At 41.8% G+C, this 18141-nt stretch overlaps 1 protein-coding gene across 1 annotated transcript in view; it reads left to right on the top strand.

Annotated features, from left to right (window-relative positions):
- The window catches only part of COL6A6 (collagen type VI alpha 6 chain), a 110346-nt gene that overhangs the window by 72625 nt on the left and 19580 nt on the right, over positions 1–18141 (top strand). The window contains exons 28-33 of the mRNA XM_065876694.1: positions 2578–2640; positions 3698–3733; positions 3843–3879; positions 6148–6159; positions 9661–10154; positions 17062–17158. Of these exons, the coding sequence (XP_065732766.1) occupies positions 2578–2640; positions 3698–3733; positions 3843–3879; positions 6148–6159; positions 9661–10154; positions 17062–17158 (739 nt within the window). The remainder of the gene's footprint in view (positions 1–2577; positions 2641–3697; positions 3734–3842; positions 3880–6147; positions 6160–9660; positions 10155–17061; positions 17159–18141) is intronic.

Raw genomic sequence — 18141 nt, forward strand, 5'->3', positions numbered from 1 at the left:
CACTGGAAGGTTTTAGTGATAAAGCTTTGAGTGTCTCTTTAGTTCTCTTGGAATGATTACATTCCTAGTTTCAGTTTTCTAAATCTTCACCTTTTTCCCCCAACTGAAGGATGTTTTAAAAATTTTGCCATGATTTTGAACCTATCTTATTTTGGGTATAGAGGTATGTTTGTATTTATTTATACTTTTTATCAACTTGACACACATGCACATACTTCAAGGCAGGGTTCCTCAGCCACAGCACTGCTGGATAATTGCTGTGGGGCTGCTCTGTGCATTGCAGGATGTTTAGCAGCATCCCTGGCCTCTACCCACTAGAGTCAGCATCATCCACATTTACCCCACCATTATGACAGCCATCAATGTCTCCAGACATTACCAAATGTCCCCACAGGAGTCAGGGTTGAGGGACACAAAATCCGCCCCCCCCCCGCCCCAGTTAAGGACTACTGGTTTAGAGAGTCAACTAATTTCACAAGGTTTGTTAGGAAAACCTGGCAATCCCTCTGCCACTTAGCTCCGATTTCTCTGAAAGTTGTCTTTTTGCTCTACTTTCTGGAAGATTTCTTTGACTTTATCTTACAATGCTTCTCTCATAGTTTAATTTTCAAGCACTCATTTTTTTTGCTTTTTTATACTATCCTGCTCTTGTTTTATGGTTGAAACATCTCATCTCCCTGAGGATATAAATTAGTATTTTTGGAGTCTTCTTTGCCCAACATAGTCTGTTCCCTGACGTGTGTTTTTATCTGTCCTGCTCTCTAGTTCTCATGTTTCCAGGGAATGGGCTAACTCTCTGTATTGAAGAGTTGAGGACAAAAATTCCGATTGGAAACCCCGAGGAGATGGGTGGGGCTCGTCAACTACAAGTGTCACAGAGTGATCTGAGCTGTTACTTAGCAAACGTCTAATATCAGCATCTTTGGGTCTTTCTTCTCAAATCTAGTCAGATTCCCCTGAGAAGATTCTTTCAACCTCCTGCCTGAGGGTGAAGTTCTGGCTGCCAGCTTTCTGGGAACCCCAGCTTTCTAGGGGTCTCACATCTATTCCACACCTTCATTTGATCACCCTATTTTCTGGATGGTACCACTGGCCCTCAGCTCTGCCTGGGGTTTCCTAGTGCAGACTCCTCGGTTTTACCTCTGTCACTGAGGAGGAAGAAGAGACATTCACCCAATGGTAGAGAATGGGGAGGAGGCTTGGGGATTCCTAAAATGATCTTCAACCAATCTGCCTTATTAAGCCTCTCCCTCTCTCCTTTACCTCCACTTCTGGAGGTACCTTCTGAGAGTGTGTTATAAAACACACAGATTCTTGGCTTTCCCTGCTGCTGGCCTAGGCTTCAGCTTTTTCAGCTCTAAGTCATTTAACACTGGTACTTCTGCTTTCCAGCCTCCGAAGTTTGATGGCTGTTGTCTCCTTTCTCATTCTCCCCATGCTTGTCATATTTTTGCCTTTTAATAAAATCTGCTTACTATTATTTTAGTAAGACACTGGAGGGAGCAAAAGTAAATGCCAATGTTCAATCTGCTTTTTTTTTTGCCCTGGAGGTTAATCTATATCTTCTAAATAAAATATGATCAGTAAGGTTGTTGTTTTGTTTTGTATTTTTACTCAACCCAGCATGCTGTAAATATCATTGGAAGACCTAAAGGACATCAATAATTATTTTCTGTTCCATAGGCAATGCTTTTACAAATTAAGTTGATTTTAGACAACTTTGTTTTTTATTCTTATAAAAAACATGACATTGTGAATGAGCAAAGGAATTTTTCCTAATTCTTAAACTAAATTCTAGCTTTCTTTATGATAAATTATACTGTTGAATGCACATGAATAAAGTAAATAGTCAACAAATGTTCTTTTTATTTACTGCTGTTATTCCCCATTTTACTACAAATATTTCCAGCCAACGGCTAAATATTTTTTTGTTGTAGTTACTTCAAAGGTTTTTATACTTAAATTTTTATTTTTCTGGGGTTTTGTTCATGTGTTTGTTTTTCAGTTTAGTCACCTACTAAATTTAGATAAGTTGAGATAAAAATTTATTTAGATAAAAATTTCTCCCTTGACCCAGCAATTCTAGTTCTAACAATGTTCCCTAAGGAAATAATCAGAATTGCGCATATGACTTTATAGTGGCATGCTTATTACAACAACAGCAAACTTAAATGCCAACCATAATGGACTGATTAAATAAATTATGGTATATCCATGTAATCGAATACTATGGCAGCCATGAAAGGTGATTTTTGTGAAAGAATATTTAGTAACATGAAAATGCCCCAAGGTATATATTTAGTTTAAAAGGCAACAGGAAAAAGTATAAAAATATATTAAAATATGTATAGATTAATAAAAAAAAGGATAAACAAATAAAAGACCAGAGGAAAAGACACCAAAATGTCAACAAGGATTATTTGGGGGAGAAGAGGTTGCTGAGGATTTTTTCCTTCTGTGTGCCTTTTGGAAATCTCTCAATTTTCTAAAATGAAAGTGTATTGCTTTTGAAATGTAAAACAGCCACACCCACAAACATGTATGTATAATTCTAAAGTAAATAAATTCTGCTTTGAGGTGTCTGCTGGGCTTCCAGGAGAGCCGGGATCCCCTGGGGAGCTGGGACCTCCTGGACGCAAGGTAAATTGAAAACCCATAAATCACATCAGCTCCTTTTCCAAATAAAAAGTCAGTGTCTGAAGTCTTCATTATCCAAATGTGTGTGCTTTCAGTCTTTGCAGTTTGGCAACGATTTTCACTATTTTTCCACCTTTAATGTGCTCAGAGAGAAGAGGGAATAAAATGCCGATTAAATATCAGTTGCCATTTCTTGGGTGGTGGGGGGAATTGAAGGAGGAAATGAAAAGAGATTTCTCGTTTCATCTAGAATGAGATTTCTCAATGATCTGTGAATTTTATTTATCTGGCCAATCCTTACCCTTTTCTCACAGTCAGTAAGTTATCAGTGAATGAAAGAAAGTGAGAGGAAATTAATAAGTTACTGATGCTGCATTCACATGGAACTTATTTTCTTTGGAAGTTTGGGAGGGGCGCCATCGCATTTTTCCCTGTCTCTGTGTGAGAGCAGCCAGACTCTTCCTGTTCCAAAGATGAGACTGAACACATGAAATTCAAACCAATTCCACTTTGTTCTTTCTATCCCCAACCCAGAGATATATCTATTCATTTTGGGAAGACAATGGGGATTACCTTTCCAGAAGTTCAGTTTGAGTCTGGTCCTTTTGTCATCCAACCAGTGGCGGGAATAGATTTAGGTTCTGCTCAGCGGCTGCCCAGTGGCCAAGGCCAAGCATTGGGGAACTCTATACCTCTGCCTTAAGGAGGGGCAGGCACAGGGGATGGTTCAGGCTTATTTAGTTCTAGGCTGAGGACCAGCTCCAGAGTCTCCCTGCCAGTGTCTCATTGTCAGCTCCATCCTTAGCTTCTGGACAACCTTTATCATCCAGAGATGCAGCTAGGGGAAAGTGGCCATTGGACACTCGCTGCTTACAGTTTCTTCCCCTTAGAATGTTATTGTTAATTAGGTGATGAGTATCCTACATGAATTCTTTTCTCCCTTGAACTTAGAATAAAAACCTTAAGAAGTTATTTTTTTCTTAGAGTAATGTTGATGCACATTCTGGTTCCTGATGTGTGTGGCCAAAGCCCTGAAATCACACTCTTTTTGTTTCTCTAGGGTGTGAAAGGGGCCAAAGGATTGCCTTCCTTCTCCGTACGTACCTGCTAACTCCAAAGGAGCCTGAGCGCCCTGTGACATTTATTTCTCAGCTCTAGGACCTGGAAGTCTGTTGGTTAATTCCTTCTGTTTTATTTTTGAGCAGACATGTGAGCTCATCCAGCATGTGCAGGACCACAGTCGTAAGTACCCCACTTAGAATGATCACCCGGGGTGTCAGCATTCATAGAGGAAAAGCAGCAAATTCTGCACTCAAAACTGAGACAATTTACCAGCCAATTTCTTAAAATTAGAGATGTCACTGTGTATATTTTGAGGCAGCATACACTGGTGACTATTGACTCCCTCTCTGGCGGCCAGCATGTCTATTGAAATGCTTCCAAGCACTAAGTCAGGCTATATCTGGTGCTTTTAATCAGGGGGAAATGGAGACACAAGGTCAGAACTCCCCTGATGGTGAAATCAATCAGTGGGGAGTCACATTAAAGTTTTTAAAATGATTAACCCCTGACAATAACTAAGTGTTGAATTCAGCTGGTGTAAAAGAGCCAGCCATGCCAAAGGGGTGTCCTAGTGGGTGGGAGCCCTGACTTCTGTTTATCATTTGTTACTCCTTCCCTGAGAAGGTGTGCTTGACTACCTTGAGTTAGACTTATTTGCTTTTAAAATTACTCATTCTGCCTGTATTTTCTTTACTCTCAAAATTTTAAAAGCAAAAAGGCGTTTTGATTTGGCAAATGCTCTTTTGAATTTGCTTTGAGACCCTTATAGCAGCATCTTCTATCAAAATACGTGTTAGCAGCATCAAAAGAACGCCACGGACAAGATGAGGAGAGAGTCGGCTATTTAATGTTCACCTACAAATGCGTAACAACTTCCCAGATAAACACTAGGACTCAAAAGAATGTCACAGTTCCCTCCAGGCTTTTTGGAAATATCTCAATTTTCTAAAATGAAAGTGTATTTGAAGGGAGAAGATAGACAAATTAGAGCCCATTTCTGTAGAGAGCATCAGTCTCAAAGACACAGACTTTTCAAAGCTTTGAATGCAGTGCTGATCTTAACTCTGCCTTTTTGTAGCAGAACGGAGCCATCCGTATGTGGGAATCAAAATCTATGCATTGGGTCATGAAGACTGGTTGCTCTGGGGCTGGATTAGCAGAGTGGGCTTCTGACATGGGAGCCGTGTGAACTACGATGACTCAAGGATAAATCCAAGTATGATGAAGCCTGATCTTTTAAAATTTGAGATGTTCAATACAAAATCATAAATCCAAAAGTAGGTACAAAGCTACTTCAAAAGTGTCCTTTAGGACAAGAAAGGAAATCACAACCACTGACTTATATTATAAAATCACATGATCATGTGAACACGTGGCTAAGGCCATTCTCAAGGCCTTGCAAGGGGCCTCGTGGGTGAGAGGTCGAGAGCAGTGCTGTCCAGAACTCTCTGCAATGATGGAAGTATCCACTGCACTATTAAATATGTAGCCACTAGCCACATGGGACTTTGAGTCTTGATAGATGGTTAGTGTAACTGAGAAGCTGAATTTATTTCTTTTTTTTTAGTTTTTTTTTTTTTTTTGGATGCATCGTGTCTTAGTAGCAGGATGCAGGATCTCTCGTTGCTATGCACGGGCTTCTCTCTAGTTGTAGCTCACAGGCTCCAGAGCATGTGGGCTCTGTAGTTGCAGCACACAGGCTCTCTAGTTGTGGCTCACAGGCTCAGTAGTTGCGGTGCACAAGCTTAGTTGCCCCGCAGCATGTGGGATCTTAGTTCCGCAAACAGTGATCGAACTGGCGTCCCCTGCATTGCAGGACAGATTCTTAACCACTGGACCACCAGGGAAGTCCCTCATTTAATTTTAATTGATTCAAATGTAAATAGTCACATGAGGCTAGTGGCTTTCATATTGGACAGTACGGTCCTAAAGTTTAAGCTTCATTTACTTATGACTAAATCCGTCTCTGATGTATATATATATATATATATATATATATATATATATATATATACACACACACACACACATTACATATATGTACACATATATGTATACATATATGTAGTTGATAGCTATAGATATCTACATGGGGAAAATCTAGAGTAAAGAGTGGTTAGGACCTTTTAACTTTCCAAATTCAGTGCACCTCTCTGCAACATAATGTTCCCTCCCAGGCAGAAATCCTTTCCCTCTGACAGCTGGCTATACGCCGCTGATTTATGACCCTCCTACTTCTCCCATCCCGTTCCCTACGGAAGGACCTGTGCTTTTACCAACATGTTGGATCTGTCTGCATTTCTCCAAACCCTATTTGTTGCCTTGGTTTTTGAGTCATCTACAAAAAGCTCACAAGGCGGAGCCTTGGCTGCCTTGATTTCTTACACAATACAGAACACTGTTACCCTACCAAATAATAACCCAACCTCCTTTGTTCTTCTCCCCCAGCTGGCAGACATGGTGAGTAATCTTTATTTATAGCATATTATAATCAAGCTCCAAAATGTGGTACATCTGGAAAGATGAGTTAGAACAATGTGTTGCCTGCCATATGATAAAAATTTTATCTGGACTTCTTTGCTGCCTCATACTGGTAGCACATCTCTGCCTCCAATAAATCACTTGAGTTTAAACTGAGTCTCATAGCTCTTTGCCAACGAAGTGGTTCGATTTTTTAAATTATTTATATTTTAATGACTAACATTGCCATTTACCTTACCAAGAGATTTTTTTGTAATTTCAAAAACATTTCTCCCTCCCTCCATTTTCTCTCTCCATTTGTTATCCTGTCTCTGTAGTCTTGTGGTTAGGGATTAAGATGCAAAGGGCAGAAGTGTGTGGAACAAAGGTAGGGATGATCAGATAGCAAATAAGCTGCATGTGCTGCTCACATAGTGCTAAAATCTGTGGAGCACTTGGCTGATGTTAATTACCAAGTTGGCTTAATATCTTTCTGGGCCATCTTTCAGGAATATTACAAAAGCTTATTACATGATGTTTCTGTATAAACCCATCATCACCCTCTTATACTTTTATACCCTTATACCTTTTGTATAAATCCATCAATCCATGCCTTCTGATTGCTTGTTCACTCATTCAACAAATGTGTTTTGGAAGCCTGTTATGTTCCAGTCTCTGTCCCAGACACTGGGGACAGAGGGCTGAATAAGATGGACATAATTCCTGTCTTCAGAAGCTTCCATCTTAATGGAGGGATCCAGGTAGTAAGTAAACAAAGGAAAGAATTACAGAATATTTTAGTTGCTGTGAAAGAGATAAATAATGGAAGGTCCTGTCACAAAATGACACTAGGGGAGGGGAGAAATGCCTTTGAATGGAGGGCTCCTCTTTGAGACAATGACATTGAAGTTTGGATGAAGAATAAAAAGAAGCCAGCTTTGCAAGATCCAGGCAGGGAATCCTGCAAGTGCAAAGGCCATGATACAAAACACAAAGGTGTTTTCTAGCTGCTGACGGAAGCCCAGTGTGACTGAGACACGGTGAGGAGGGGTCATGGCATGTGCAAAAATGGAGAAGGAAATGGGACCAGATTGCACTGAGTTTTGTAGGTTATAATCAGGAGGCCAGATTTTATTCAGATTGGAATGGAAGGGTATTAAAGAGCTTATTAAAAGTATTGAAGGTATAAACGTAAACTGATGAACAATTTTTTAAAGCTTATTTGGGCCATTGTGGGAGAGTGGATTGTAGGGATGAGAAGCATAAAAGCCAGAGGGCTAGTGTTGGGGGGAGGGGGCCACGTGGAGCTATTCCAGGCAAATATGGCGGCGGCCTGGATGGGCCGCCACTGCTGGGTGGTAGTCACGTGGCGGGTGTTGTGTTTGCCTTCCTCATTACTCATTGTCACCTGCTCCGGGCAGTAAGTTGGGTCTCCATGTGGGGGTCCACGTCTGAGGGTGGCCTCCTCGGTGCCTCCACAGTCCAGCCCAGCCTTCCTCAAGATCCTCGGGGTCCTGGCAACAAGCTGAGTTAGCCCGTAGGTGTTTTTTTCCAGAAAACTTGATAACAGCCAGTGTTTATATCTTTTTTTTCCCTTTACCTCTAAATTACAGCTGAAGCTGCACTGTTGTTATCACTGCTGTTGTTCCCATATGAAATAGCAGCCCAGACAAAGAGCAAGCAGACCACTGTCATGTTTGGTCATAATTTTACCCATTTTTTATTGTAAAATTGACGTGACCTTGATTTTTTTAATATCTGCTCAGCCCACTAAATTAGACTCAGAGGCTAATAAATCCTGTCCTGTCTCCACTGAGATACACAGTTTGATTGGGTTTGAACATTTATTCTTACTGGTCCTTTTGCCTGTGAAGGTCACAGAGTCTAGGACCAGAGGAGATGATAATCTAGCACTAAGGTGATGAAGCCCAGCTGAGAGGGGGACCCCTCCTGGGCCAGCCTGGCCAACCTAGCCAGTCCCGGTGGGTCTGAGTCCTGAGCTCGCCTGGAAAGAGCTGAGTTGCTGGCCTCTGAATGAGAGGAGACAGCACCCTCCAAGGGGAGCACATCAGCCAGATTTCCTCTTACCAGAATGTATCTCAACACCAGGCATCTCACCTATCCAGAAAGTTCTGTTTTTCCTGTACCTATTGCAAAGAACTGTCCTTTGTTTGGTTCTTTTTCACTCAACATTTATGAGATCCCAGCTATATGGCAGGGACTAAGAATCTGGCATTCAAGAGAGAGATCATCCCTGTCTCCACACTTCATAAAGTAGTGGGAGAGGCAAGCATTAATCAGATAATTAGACATATATAAATCTCCGACTGTGATAAGTGCAGGATACTGCGATTAGAATGAATGAATTGGGATCAATGAATAAATCTTAACACTTACATTCGTGTTTAACCATCCTAATTCAGAGTTTCTCTAAGTAATAAGGCATATTTATTGGTTAAACTTTCATTTCTAACTGTTAAATAAAAATTTATCAGTTGAAGGTTTCCTCATTCTTTTAAGAAATATAGCTGTTCTTTTTCACAATGAGTAAGTCTGTAATAATAACAGTAATGGTGAAAATTAGTTGAGCACCTGCTGTGTACCAGGCACTGTGGTCCTAAGTGCTTTCTTTACCTGTGTTGATTCACTTAATCCCCAGCACAGGCCTAGGCAGTGGGTGCGGTTAGGACTGTCATTTTACAGATGAGCAAACTGAGGCACAGAGAGGGTAAATCCCAATCTGTCTGAAATTATCAACAGAGCTTTCACATCCATCCCTTTTTAACCCCTGTTAAATTTCCTTATTAAGTAAAGAATGTATGTTTTAGTTTGTTTAACAAAGTTTCAGGAACAAACATGATACCATCCATCCAATCTCTGTAGGTAAAAGGGCATGTCCATGAGCTCTTTATTATTTAGGAGTTTTAGTAATGAACTTACAAATTTCATTAAAGCTCAAATTGAATTATAGACTTTTCTTGTATTTTTTAAATTGAAGTATAGTTGATTTACAATGTTGTGTTAGTTTCTGGTGTACAGCAGAAATTAACACACACACACCCACATACTCTTTTTCAGATTCTTTTCCATTATGGTTTATTACAGGATATTGAATATAGTCCCCTGTGCTATACAGTAGGACCTTGTTTATCTATTCTATATATAATATCATGTATCTGCTAATCCCAAACTCCTAATATATCTCCACCCCTATCCCCTTTGGTAACCGTAAGTTTGTTTCCTATGTCTATGAGTCTGTTTCTGTTTCATAAATGAGTTCATCTTTTGCTTTATTTAAAAGATCAAAGTCAGTTTTTAGAATACCATTTTAATTATTAAAGATTTAAGTGTTTGTTTTACTATTTAAGTTATTTATATTTAATGATTGTGTTTCCATATTTTAATATTTAACATCTAAATTACTTCGCCTTCTATGTGCATATCTTTTTTTCATTTTTAAGCAAGTGTTCTTGTGGTAAGGCACATGTTCTGGCCTTTTAGGAGCCCCGCAGTGCCCTGTGCATCCCACGGAGCTGGTGTTCGCGCTGGACCAGTCCCGGGGCGTCACGGAGCCAGAGTTCACATGGATGAAGGAGATGATGACCTCCCTGTTGAGCGGTCTCCGGGTCCGGGAGAACCACTGCCCTGCGGGCGCGCGTGTGGCCGTGCTCACCTACGATTCCCACACCAGGCTCCTCATCCGCTTCTCCGACGCCTACAGGAAGGACAGACTCCTCAGAGAGATCAAGGCCCTTCCTTACGAGCAGTCCACGTCCAGCAGGGACATTGGCAAGGCCATGAGGTTTGTCTCCAGGAATGTCTTCAAGCGGATGCTCCCAGGGGCTCACACCAGAAGAATCGCCACGTTCTTCAGTGGTGGCCCATCTGCGGATGCCCAGACCATCACGACGGCCGGCCTGGAGTTCAGCGCCCTGGACATCATCCCGGTGGTGATCGCCTTCGGCCAGGTGCCCGCCATCGAGCGCTCGCTTGTGGTAAGAAAGGCAAGCTGCCTCATAACTCTTCTCTCTCTTTTTTGCCTGTATTCAGGGGTATTTATAAGAAAGCATGGAGCTGTACTAAGTGTTTATTACTATGTACCAGGAACATGCCAAGCCCTTGATGGGCATCATCCTGTTTAGTTCCCACAAGCAGTGTGTATGAGATGGGAAGCATTGTTATTCCCATTGTACGGGTAAGAACACTGAGTCTGGAGGGGTGGACCCTGTGCCCAGGTTCACATAGCTGACAAGTGGCAATGTCAGGGCTTGAATCCAGACCTCTATTCTAACGCTTCTCCAAGGGACTCTCTGAGTTGGCTCCAGATCTAAAGATACTAAATCTGGGTAGCCAGTAAATATTCGTGGATGTCACTGATGTGGTCATGGAATGGAAACCAAAGGACTGATTTTATAACTTCACCAATCATGTAAATATACATACTTTATAAAGGAAAAGCCATTCCAGTTATAGCTTCTTAGGTTGAAGATTAAAATCTTACTGTGGGGACATCCTGGGTGGCATAGTGGTTAAGAATCCAACTGCCAACACAGGGGACATGAGTTCGAGCCCTGCTCCCGGAAGATCCCACATGCCACGGAGCAACTAAGCACGTGCGCCACAGCTACTGAAGCCTGCACTCTAGAGCCCATGCTCCACAACAAAGACAAGCCACAGCAATGAGAAGACCATGCACTGCAGCAAAGAGTAGCCCCTGCTCGCTGCAACTAGAGAAAGACCACACACAGCAACAAAGACCCAACGCAACCAATAATTAATTAATTAATTTTAAAAAAATCTTACTGTGTAGCATTTCTAAATAAACCACCTAGGATCACGGCAACCTTTAAAACACTCTTTCAGTAGAGCCTCAGTGGCAGGGGTTCCTTACAAAACACCTGCTGGACCTGGCAGAGTGTCCTCGTCATCTGTGACCACCAAACATGCTGCTTTGTTCTCCATTCATGGGGAAGCCATGAGGAGAGACCCCATGCATCTGCAAAGGGTATTGGAAAATGCAACCTGAACCAGAAGGACAAGCGTTTAAAAATTAATTCATGTAGAGAAAGGAAAGTGAGAAGTGACCGAGTCACTGCCTTCAGGTGTGTGCAGGATTATTACTGGAGAAAACTAGCCAGCCAACTCCAAGTTAGCAAAATCTCTTATTAGAGAAACTGGGAATCATAGCAGTGGAAACTCCAGTTTAGATTTGAGTAAGAGCTTTCTGAAGGCAAGATTGACTTAACGTTGCCATGGGCCAGATGGCTAAATGTAGGTGGTCAAGACACCACCTTTCTCTGAAGGCCTTTTGTAGGGGCGGTTACTCACCTGGCAAGGGTGACTTCTGTCTTTCCTGGAGAACTAGGATTAAGTGGCTTTTTTGAGACCCTCTCCAGCTCCCTAATTTTCTGTGAAAGTGCTAAACTAAGCAGACCAGAATTGAAATATAGTACTCCTCTGTAGAATGCAGAAAGTGGTGCTTGTTTCCTAGCATTGGTGTGAAGAAGAAATGATGTAACTCCATGCACCAGTGCCTAGGACATAGCAAACACTCAAGAATGGTAGCTCTTGCTTTAATTATTATTGTTATCAGTTTCTTGATGGTGAACTAAAATCTGTTTAAATGTATTAAAGTCTGGGTTGTAAAGAAGCTGAAACTGCTATTAGCATCATTGAAACTAACTCAGAATTATGCAAATGAGCAGCCTGATCTATGAGGCTCAGAAAAGAAAATGCACATAAATTAGAAGACTGGGGCCCGCCTATGCTAATGAAGCTGCTTTGAGAGGCAGTGGCTCAAAGATTCTGTAAGTGGATTTGGTTACACACAGAGTCCTCCTAATTCCCTCTGTTTATTGGGAACAACCATTGTTCCTTGGCTTTATTTAGTCACAAAATAGGAGACAGCTTAATATCCTGACACAAATGATTGATGGTACTTGCGATACAAATTTAAACAGATGCAATTCCACCTACCCTCTCAAAGGTATATGCATAGCATATAACTTTAGAAAATATATTTTGTAGAATTTTTCTTTTAAACTTTGGAGTGTTAACAGTCCCACTTAGAGATTCTACCCACATCACCTAGAGACTCCTTGTTCCTTTCTTGAAGGAATTGATCTCAAAAGAGCACCAATGAATGTTCAGATTCTTGACAATGACCCTCACAGATTGGAGCAGTATTGGCCCCAATATCCCTTGGGTAGAAAAAGAGTTAGAGTTGCAGACAGAAGTCAGACTTGGTCCCAAGGTTCATTCATCCAACAGATGTTGAGTGAGCAGCTCATATATACCAGGTGCCATCCTAGGCTCTGAGGACAAAAGAGTAAGTAGAAAACCAAAAGACCTCACCTATTAGAGGATGGAGCTATGCAGGGTTGTCTAGAAGGGCTCAAAACAAATTGATGAGAACCCAATACCTGACATTGCAGAAGAGAGATGATGTTATTACTTCTCCATTTCCCTTCTGTTTCTTTCTTCTATCCATCTCTTCGCTTGCTCTTAAACTGTCATTTATTAGTACTTTAAGAACAGAGCTCAAAGTTTTAATGACACAATAAATTTTTATTTGGAGGCCATATCACAAAACCCCTTGTTCGTTTCATAACCATTGTGACTTTTCTATATCTTGATTCATCTGAGAGTTCAGTAGAATCCAACTGAAATTTGGAACCTGTGTAGACACATGTGGCAGGTCTCAGAAGCAGCTGCTCTGAAAATGTGGGCTCATTTCCCTATGTTTCTGAGCAAACGTGTTGTGTGATCACCATCTTGGAAATTTTTCATGATGGTCTGAAGCCAAGTGATGAGCTGTTCATCCTTCTGGAATAGAAGACCATTTTTGATTGGAAAAACCTCAATCTCAGCTTTGTTTTGTCCGTAGGGTTTTTCCTTTAAATTTGTTGGGCAATTACCTCTTAATTCTGGTGAAATTTTATTTGCTGCCCGTGAAGAATTCTAATGTGGGCTGGGTCTCCCTTTCTAATATATATATATAAGAAATGTGTCCTTTATAGCTAGCCTTATTTTCTTCCCTTTACTCTGCTGTTTAGCTTTGCAGGTGAGAGAAACATTAGGTGTAATAGTTGACATTACAGATTATTCTAGTGATGAAACAGAGCTGAAATTGGGGGGAGAGAGGGTTAATGGGAAACTTTAGCACTCTGAGCACCCTGCCCTTTTATTTTTATATGGATTTCCTTTGTTAATAGAGAATTGTCTAAAGAGTGTTAATGGTATCTTTTCCGAATGCACCAATTCATGGAGCCCCATGATGTTGAGAAAGCAAAGAGCAGGATATCATCCAGAATGATGTACTGAAGGCTCATTTTACCCATCTGTGGATCATCCAAGCCGGTGCATCTTTGAATCCACAAGAAAGTGAGCAATAAGAAAAGTGACCCATAGGACCCTTTTATTTTAAATCCCCAACTCACATTCATCTTGGGGAATTTTTCTGTGATATGCTAATTACAGTTGCTCCAATGACGTGTGGTAGGATGAGTGATCTCTAAGACCACATCTGCCGAACTTTATTGATTAGGAAATTACTTGGGGGAAGGGGAGTGGAAAGCACAGACTCCCTGAGGTCTCTCCCAGTAAAAAAAAAGAAAAAAAAAAAGACACACTAGAATCAATGAGTGGAAAGTATGGCTTTAGGTTGACACCAACATGTTGATACATGGTTAAATGGGAAGCCTAAGTTATCAACTAGTGCCACTGCCAGAAGGATGGAAGTTGCCACATGGTAGACACACAGAACACCAACTAGTGAACAAAGGGCAGCAATCTCTGGGTGACATGGTGAGAACACTGTTCCAAATCAAGTTAGAATCCCCTGATACAAAACTATAGTCAAAGTAGCTCAGGCAGAGGGTGGAAGGTAGGTCTTATGTGGGGAGAGCAAAGTTTTTGTTTTGTTTTGTTTTGTTTTTTAATACACCTTTATTGGAGTATAATTGCTTCACAGTACTGTGTTAGTTTCTGTTTACAACAAAGTGAATCAGCTATATGTGTACATATATCCCCATATCTCCTCCCTCTTGCATCTCCCTCCCACCCTCCTTTCCCATCCCTCTAGGTCATCGCAAAGCATGGAGCTGATCTCCCTGTGCTGTGTTGCTGCTTCCCACAATCTATCTGTTTTACATTTGGTAGTGTATATATGTCGATGCTACTCTCACTTCACCCAAGCTTCCCCTTCCAACCCTTGTGTCCTCAAGTCCATTCTCTACATCTGTGCCTTTATTCCTGCCCTACCACTCGGTTCATTAGTACCATTTTTTTTTATTCCATATATATGTGTTAGCATACGGTATTTGTTTTTCTCTTTCTGATTTACTTCACTCTGACAGAGACTCCAGGTCCATCCACCTCACTACAAATAACTCAATTTCCTTTCTTTTTATGGCTGAGTAATATTCCATTGTATATATGCGCCACATCTTCTTTATCCATTCATCTGTCGATGGACACTTAGGTTGTTTCCATGTCCTAGCTATTGTAAATAGAGCTGCAATGAACATTGTGGTACATGACTCTTTGAATTATGGTTTTCTCAGGGTATATGCCCAGTAGTGGGATTGCTGTGTCATATGGTAGTTCTATTTTTAGTTTTTTAAGGAACCTTCATACTGTTCTCCATAGTGGCTGTATCAATTTACATTCCCACCAACAGTGCAGGAGGCAAAGTTTAAACTGGAGGCATTTGTATTCCTCCCCACTCTGGGCTAACTTTCCTCATCTATGAAATGGTGGGATTGGCTTCTAAAATTTCTTCTAGCCCAAGCCTTCTGTGACTTTTTTTTCCCAGACCCTGATAGTTGGCAATAAGAAATTACTTTGCCCCTATCAGATGGACTGATCCATGCTCTCTGGATTTGGTTTCCTGGTCCCTCATCACAGTCCAGATGAAGCAATGGCATGATTCACTGGAAATATTGCCCAGACACCTATTAAAAGCCGTTAATAATTCAGGCTAATTGTGTCTTCTGGTGGACAAGAATCAAGAGTCAAGACTGTGTTTACAGGTCCCCATTCACAAATTGTCCCCATTTATGTCCCCACCACCTGTCCCTTTTCTGCCACCCGACTATCACAGGGTCTTTTCTTTTTTTAATTAATTTTTATTGGAGTATAGTTGCTTTACAATGTTGTTAGTTTCAGGTGTACAGCAAAGTGAATCAGTTATACATATACATATATCCACTCTTTTTTAGATTCTCTTCCCATATAGGTCATTACAGAGTATTGAGTAGAGTTCCCTGTGCTAGACAGTAGGTTCTTATTAGTTATCTATTTTATATACAGTGATGTGTATATGTAAATCCCAATCTCCCAGTTTATCGCTCCTACCCCTTGGTAATTATAAGTTTGTTTTCCACATCTGTAACTCTACTTCTGTTTTGTAAATAAGTTCATTTGTACCATTTTTTAAAACTTGCTTATATGTGGAATTTCATCACAGGGTATTTTCTTTTCCTCTCTTCTCTTAAACCACACGATGCTCACTCTCACTCTGTTTCTTCCCTCTCAGTCTTTGTCAGACACCATACCTTCCTTTCTCTATGCATTTGTGCCTAGAAATTTAGCTAAAAGCTTCAGTTACCGCTTATTCCCTCCGAGCCTCCGCCTCCCACCCAGATGGCTTAGGAAGGCAAACACAGTGGTCTCCCAGGGAGGAATTCAGGGGAGTGCTGATTTCTCCATCTCTTATACACGGGAGAATAAAAGATGGGAAGAAACAGAGATAACTCTCAGGAAAGCCCCCACCCACCCCTTCCCATGTCCCTTGCTCCTCAGTGAACAACATAGAAGATGACCAGCCTGCAGCCCTGTCCGTGCTCAGCACTAAGATGGGGAGACGCACTGCCCTCAGGACCCCAGTTCTGGGTTTCTGATCGGCTCAGGTGTCCATCCCTGATGCAATCTGCTCTGCTGAGAGATGGGGTCACCCCACACCAACACAGCTGCCTGAGTCGCACCTCTGTGGATCAAGTATGGGAAGGAAGCTTCCCTGAGAAGGAGGGGAGGGGGTTAGCCAGATGGGTTCACAGGAGAGACTAAATGTTGTGTGACACATCTCTGAGGCATTGGGTAGGATCACACCCACAATACGCTTTCAACTGTCAGTGATCTCTGAGTCAGTTAACTGACAAGCTAATTATTCTTCATTATTTGGAGCCTCCATATTGTCTGCCTCTCTCCAGCCTCAAATTCCTCGGGGAGGTTACTAATAATAGGGCCAAATTGGAAAGGGTGGGAAGTTGTTCAGAGGAGAGCTGCCTGGTCGTGAATCTGGCTCTGCACTTCAAAGCCAGGGTCAATGCCTTGTTCGTGGTGGGAACTCAAAGCCAGTTCCAAAGCACATCTGTGATTTCACACACTTGTCTGGACTTGGGAAGAGGGGTGTCTCTGGTCCTTTTCCTTAAATGGTTTCCATGTCCAGTGTCTTTTGATCAGTCCTTTAACCTTTCTCTGAGCTTCAGTTTCCTCGTCTGTAAAATGGGAATGATGAACATAAGAACGAACTCACTGGGCTGTGAGTGGAAGTGCTTTGCTGTCTCTGATGACCCATGTGGCACCTACCTGGTGCCAGTAAGTGCTTTTCAATTATGAATTCATTTAGTGCCCACAGTAGCCCTCTTAGGGAGTAGTATGACTATTCTGTTCACAGATGTGGAAAGAGAGGCAAAACCACTTGTCATCCAGCTAAAGAGAAAGTCGTGGGTTAAACCCAGAGAGTGCTCTTAGCCCCTCTGCCCTTCAGCCTCCCTGGGACCCTCTTAGAGGGAGGGCCCCCCACTTCCCTCTGCAGATATCAGCTCTCTGGACCATCCTGGGAGGTTCCTGCAGCCCCACCCATGAAGCTCTTCTTCCTCTTGCTTCTGCTTCTTGCAGATTGACGACACTGGCAGATTCCAAGTCATCATGGTTCCACACAGGATTGACTCTTCACCAGCACTAGAGGGACTCCAGCGGTGCACTTTCTGCTACGGTGAGACCCACAGGGAGAACATAACTTGATCAGGCCGGTTAAGCAGTGCAGTGAGTCACCATTGGCAGGAGCGGCTAGAACCTGGCAGCAGAGACGCTAGTGGCCTTGAGAGGATCTCTCTGGGGCTCCGGCCTCATCTCGCCACACAGCCTCATCCACAGATGGAGCCTCTCAGCTCATGCAGCTTCTAGGAAACAGGAATCATTTTTAGAAAAACTTAGCCTGTCCCATTGCCAACTTTTTCATGCTGTATATTTATGAGTCTTCTAAATCTCAAATGTTCACAACCCCAAAGAAATGCTTTACAGTGGGAGTGGAAATTAGCAGAAATTCAGAAAGAGGTTTTCTCAGACTCCCAAATGTTAAGCACCAGAAAGATGTGCAATGCTGGTTTGTCTGTGGTTGTGTTTTATACACAATCTATAGGTCTAGCTGGAGAACCAGACAGACCTGTATTTGAGTATTCTAATAATTTGAATGTTCTAATAATTACAAAGAGAGTGGGACCCACTGAGGTTACTGGTGGGTGTGATAACTTCCAGTTATCAGACATTCATTATTAGACACACACTGTTCTAATTGCTTTATATAACACTGATGGTGATGATGATGATACTTAATGCTTAGGCTATTGGGTTTATTGTGTTCTAAGCACTCTTCTCATTGTTTCATTTGATCCTTATAATCACCCTAAAATGTTTGAAAGGTTATTAGCTCCATTTTACAGATGAGATGAAATAGTTTGCTCACAGCCAGATCAAACCCGAGAAAGCTGGCGTTAAGACACCTGCAACTTATGAGAAACACAGATCTTATTATGCTGTTCCCTGAAACTCTGTATTTGGCCTTGAAGAAAATGCTTAATTCCTCTCCTTCTGCATGTGTGTCAATGAGATGCTCATTCTGGTCATGTGAGTGACTTCATAGGGAGGTGGCGACTCCAAGGGAGAAGTGGGATTTCTCCTAATAACCCTCTCTTCCTT

This window comes from Phocoena phocoena, chromosome 4, assembly GCF_963924675.1.
Source record: "Phocoena phocoena chromosome 4, mPhoPho1.1, whole genome shotgun sequence".
NCBI lineage: Eukaryota > Metazoa > Chordata > Mammalia > Artiodactyla > Phocoenidae > Phocoena > Phocoena phocoena.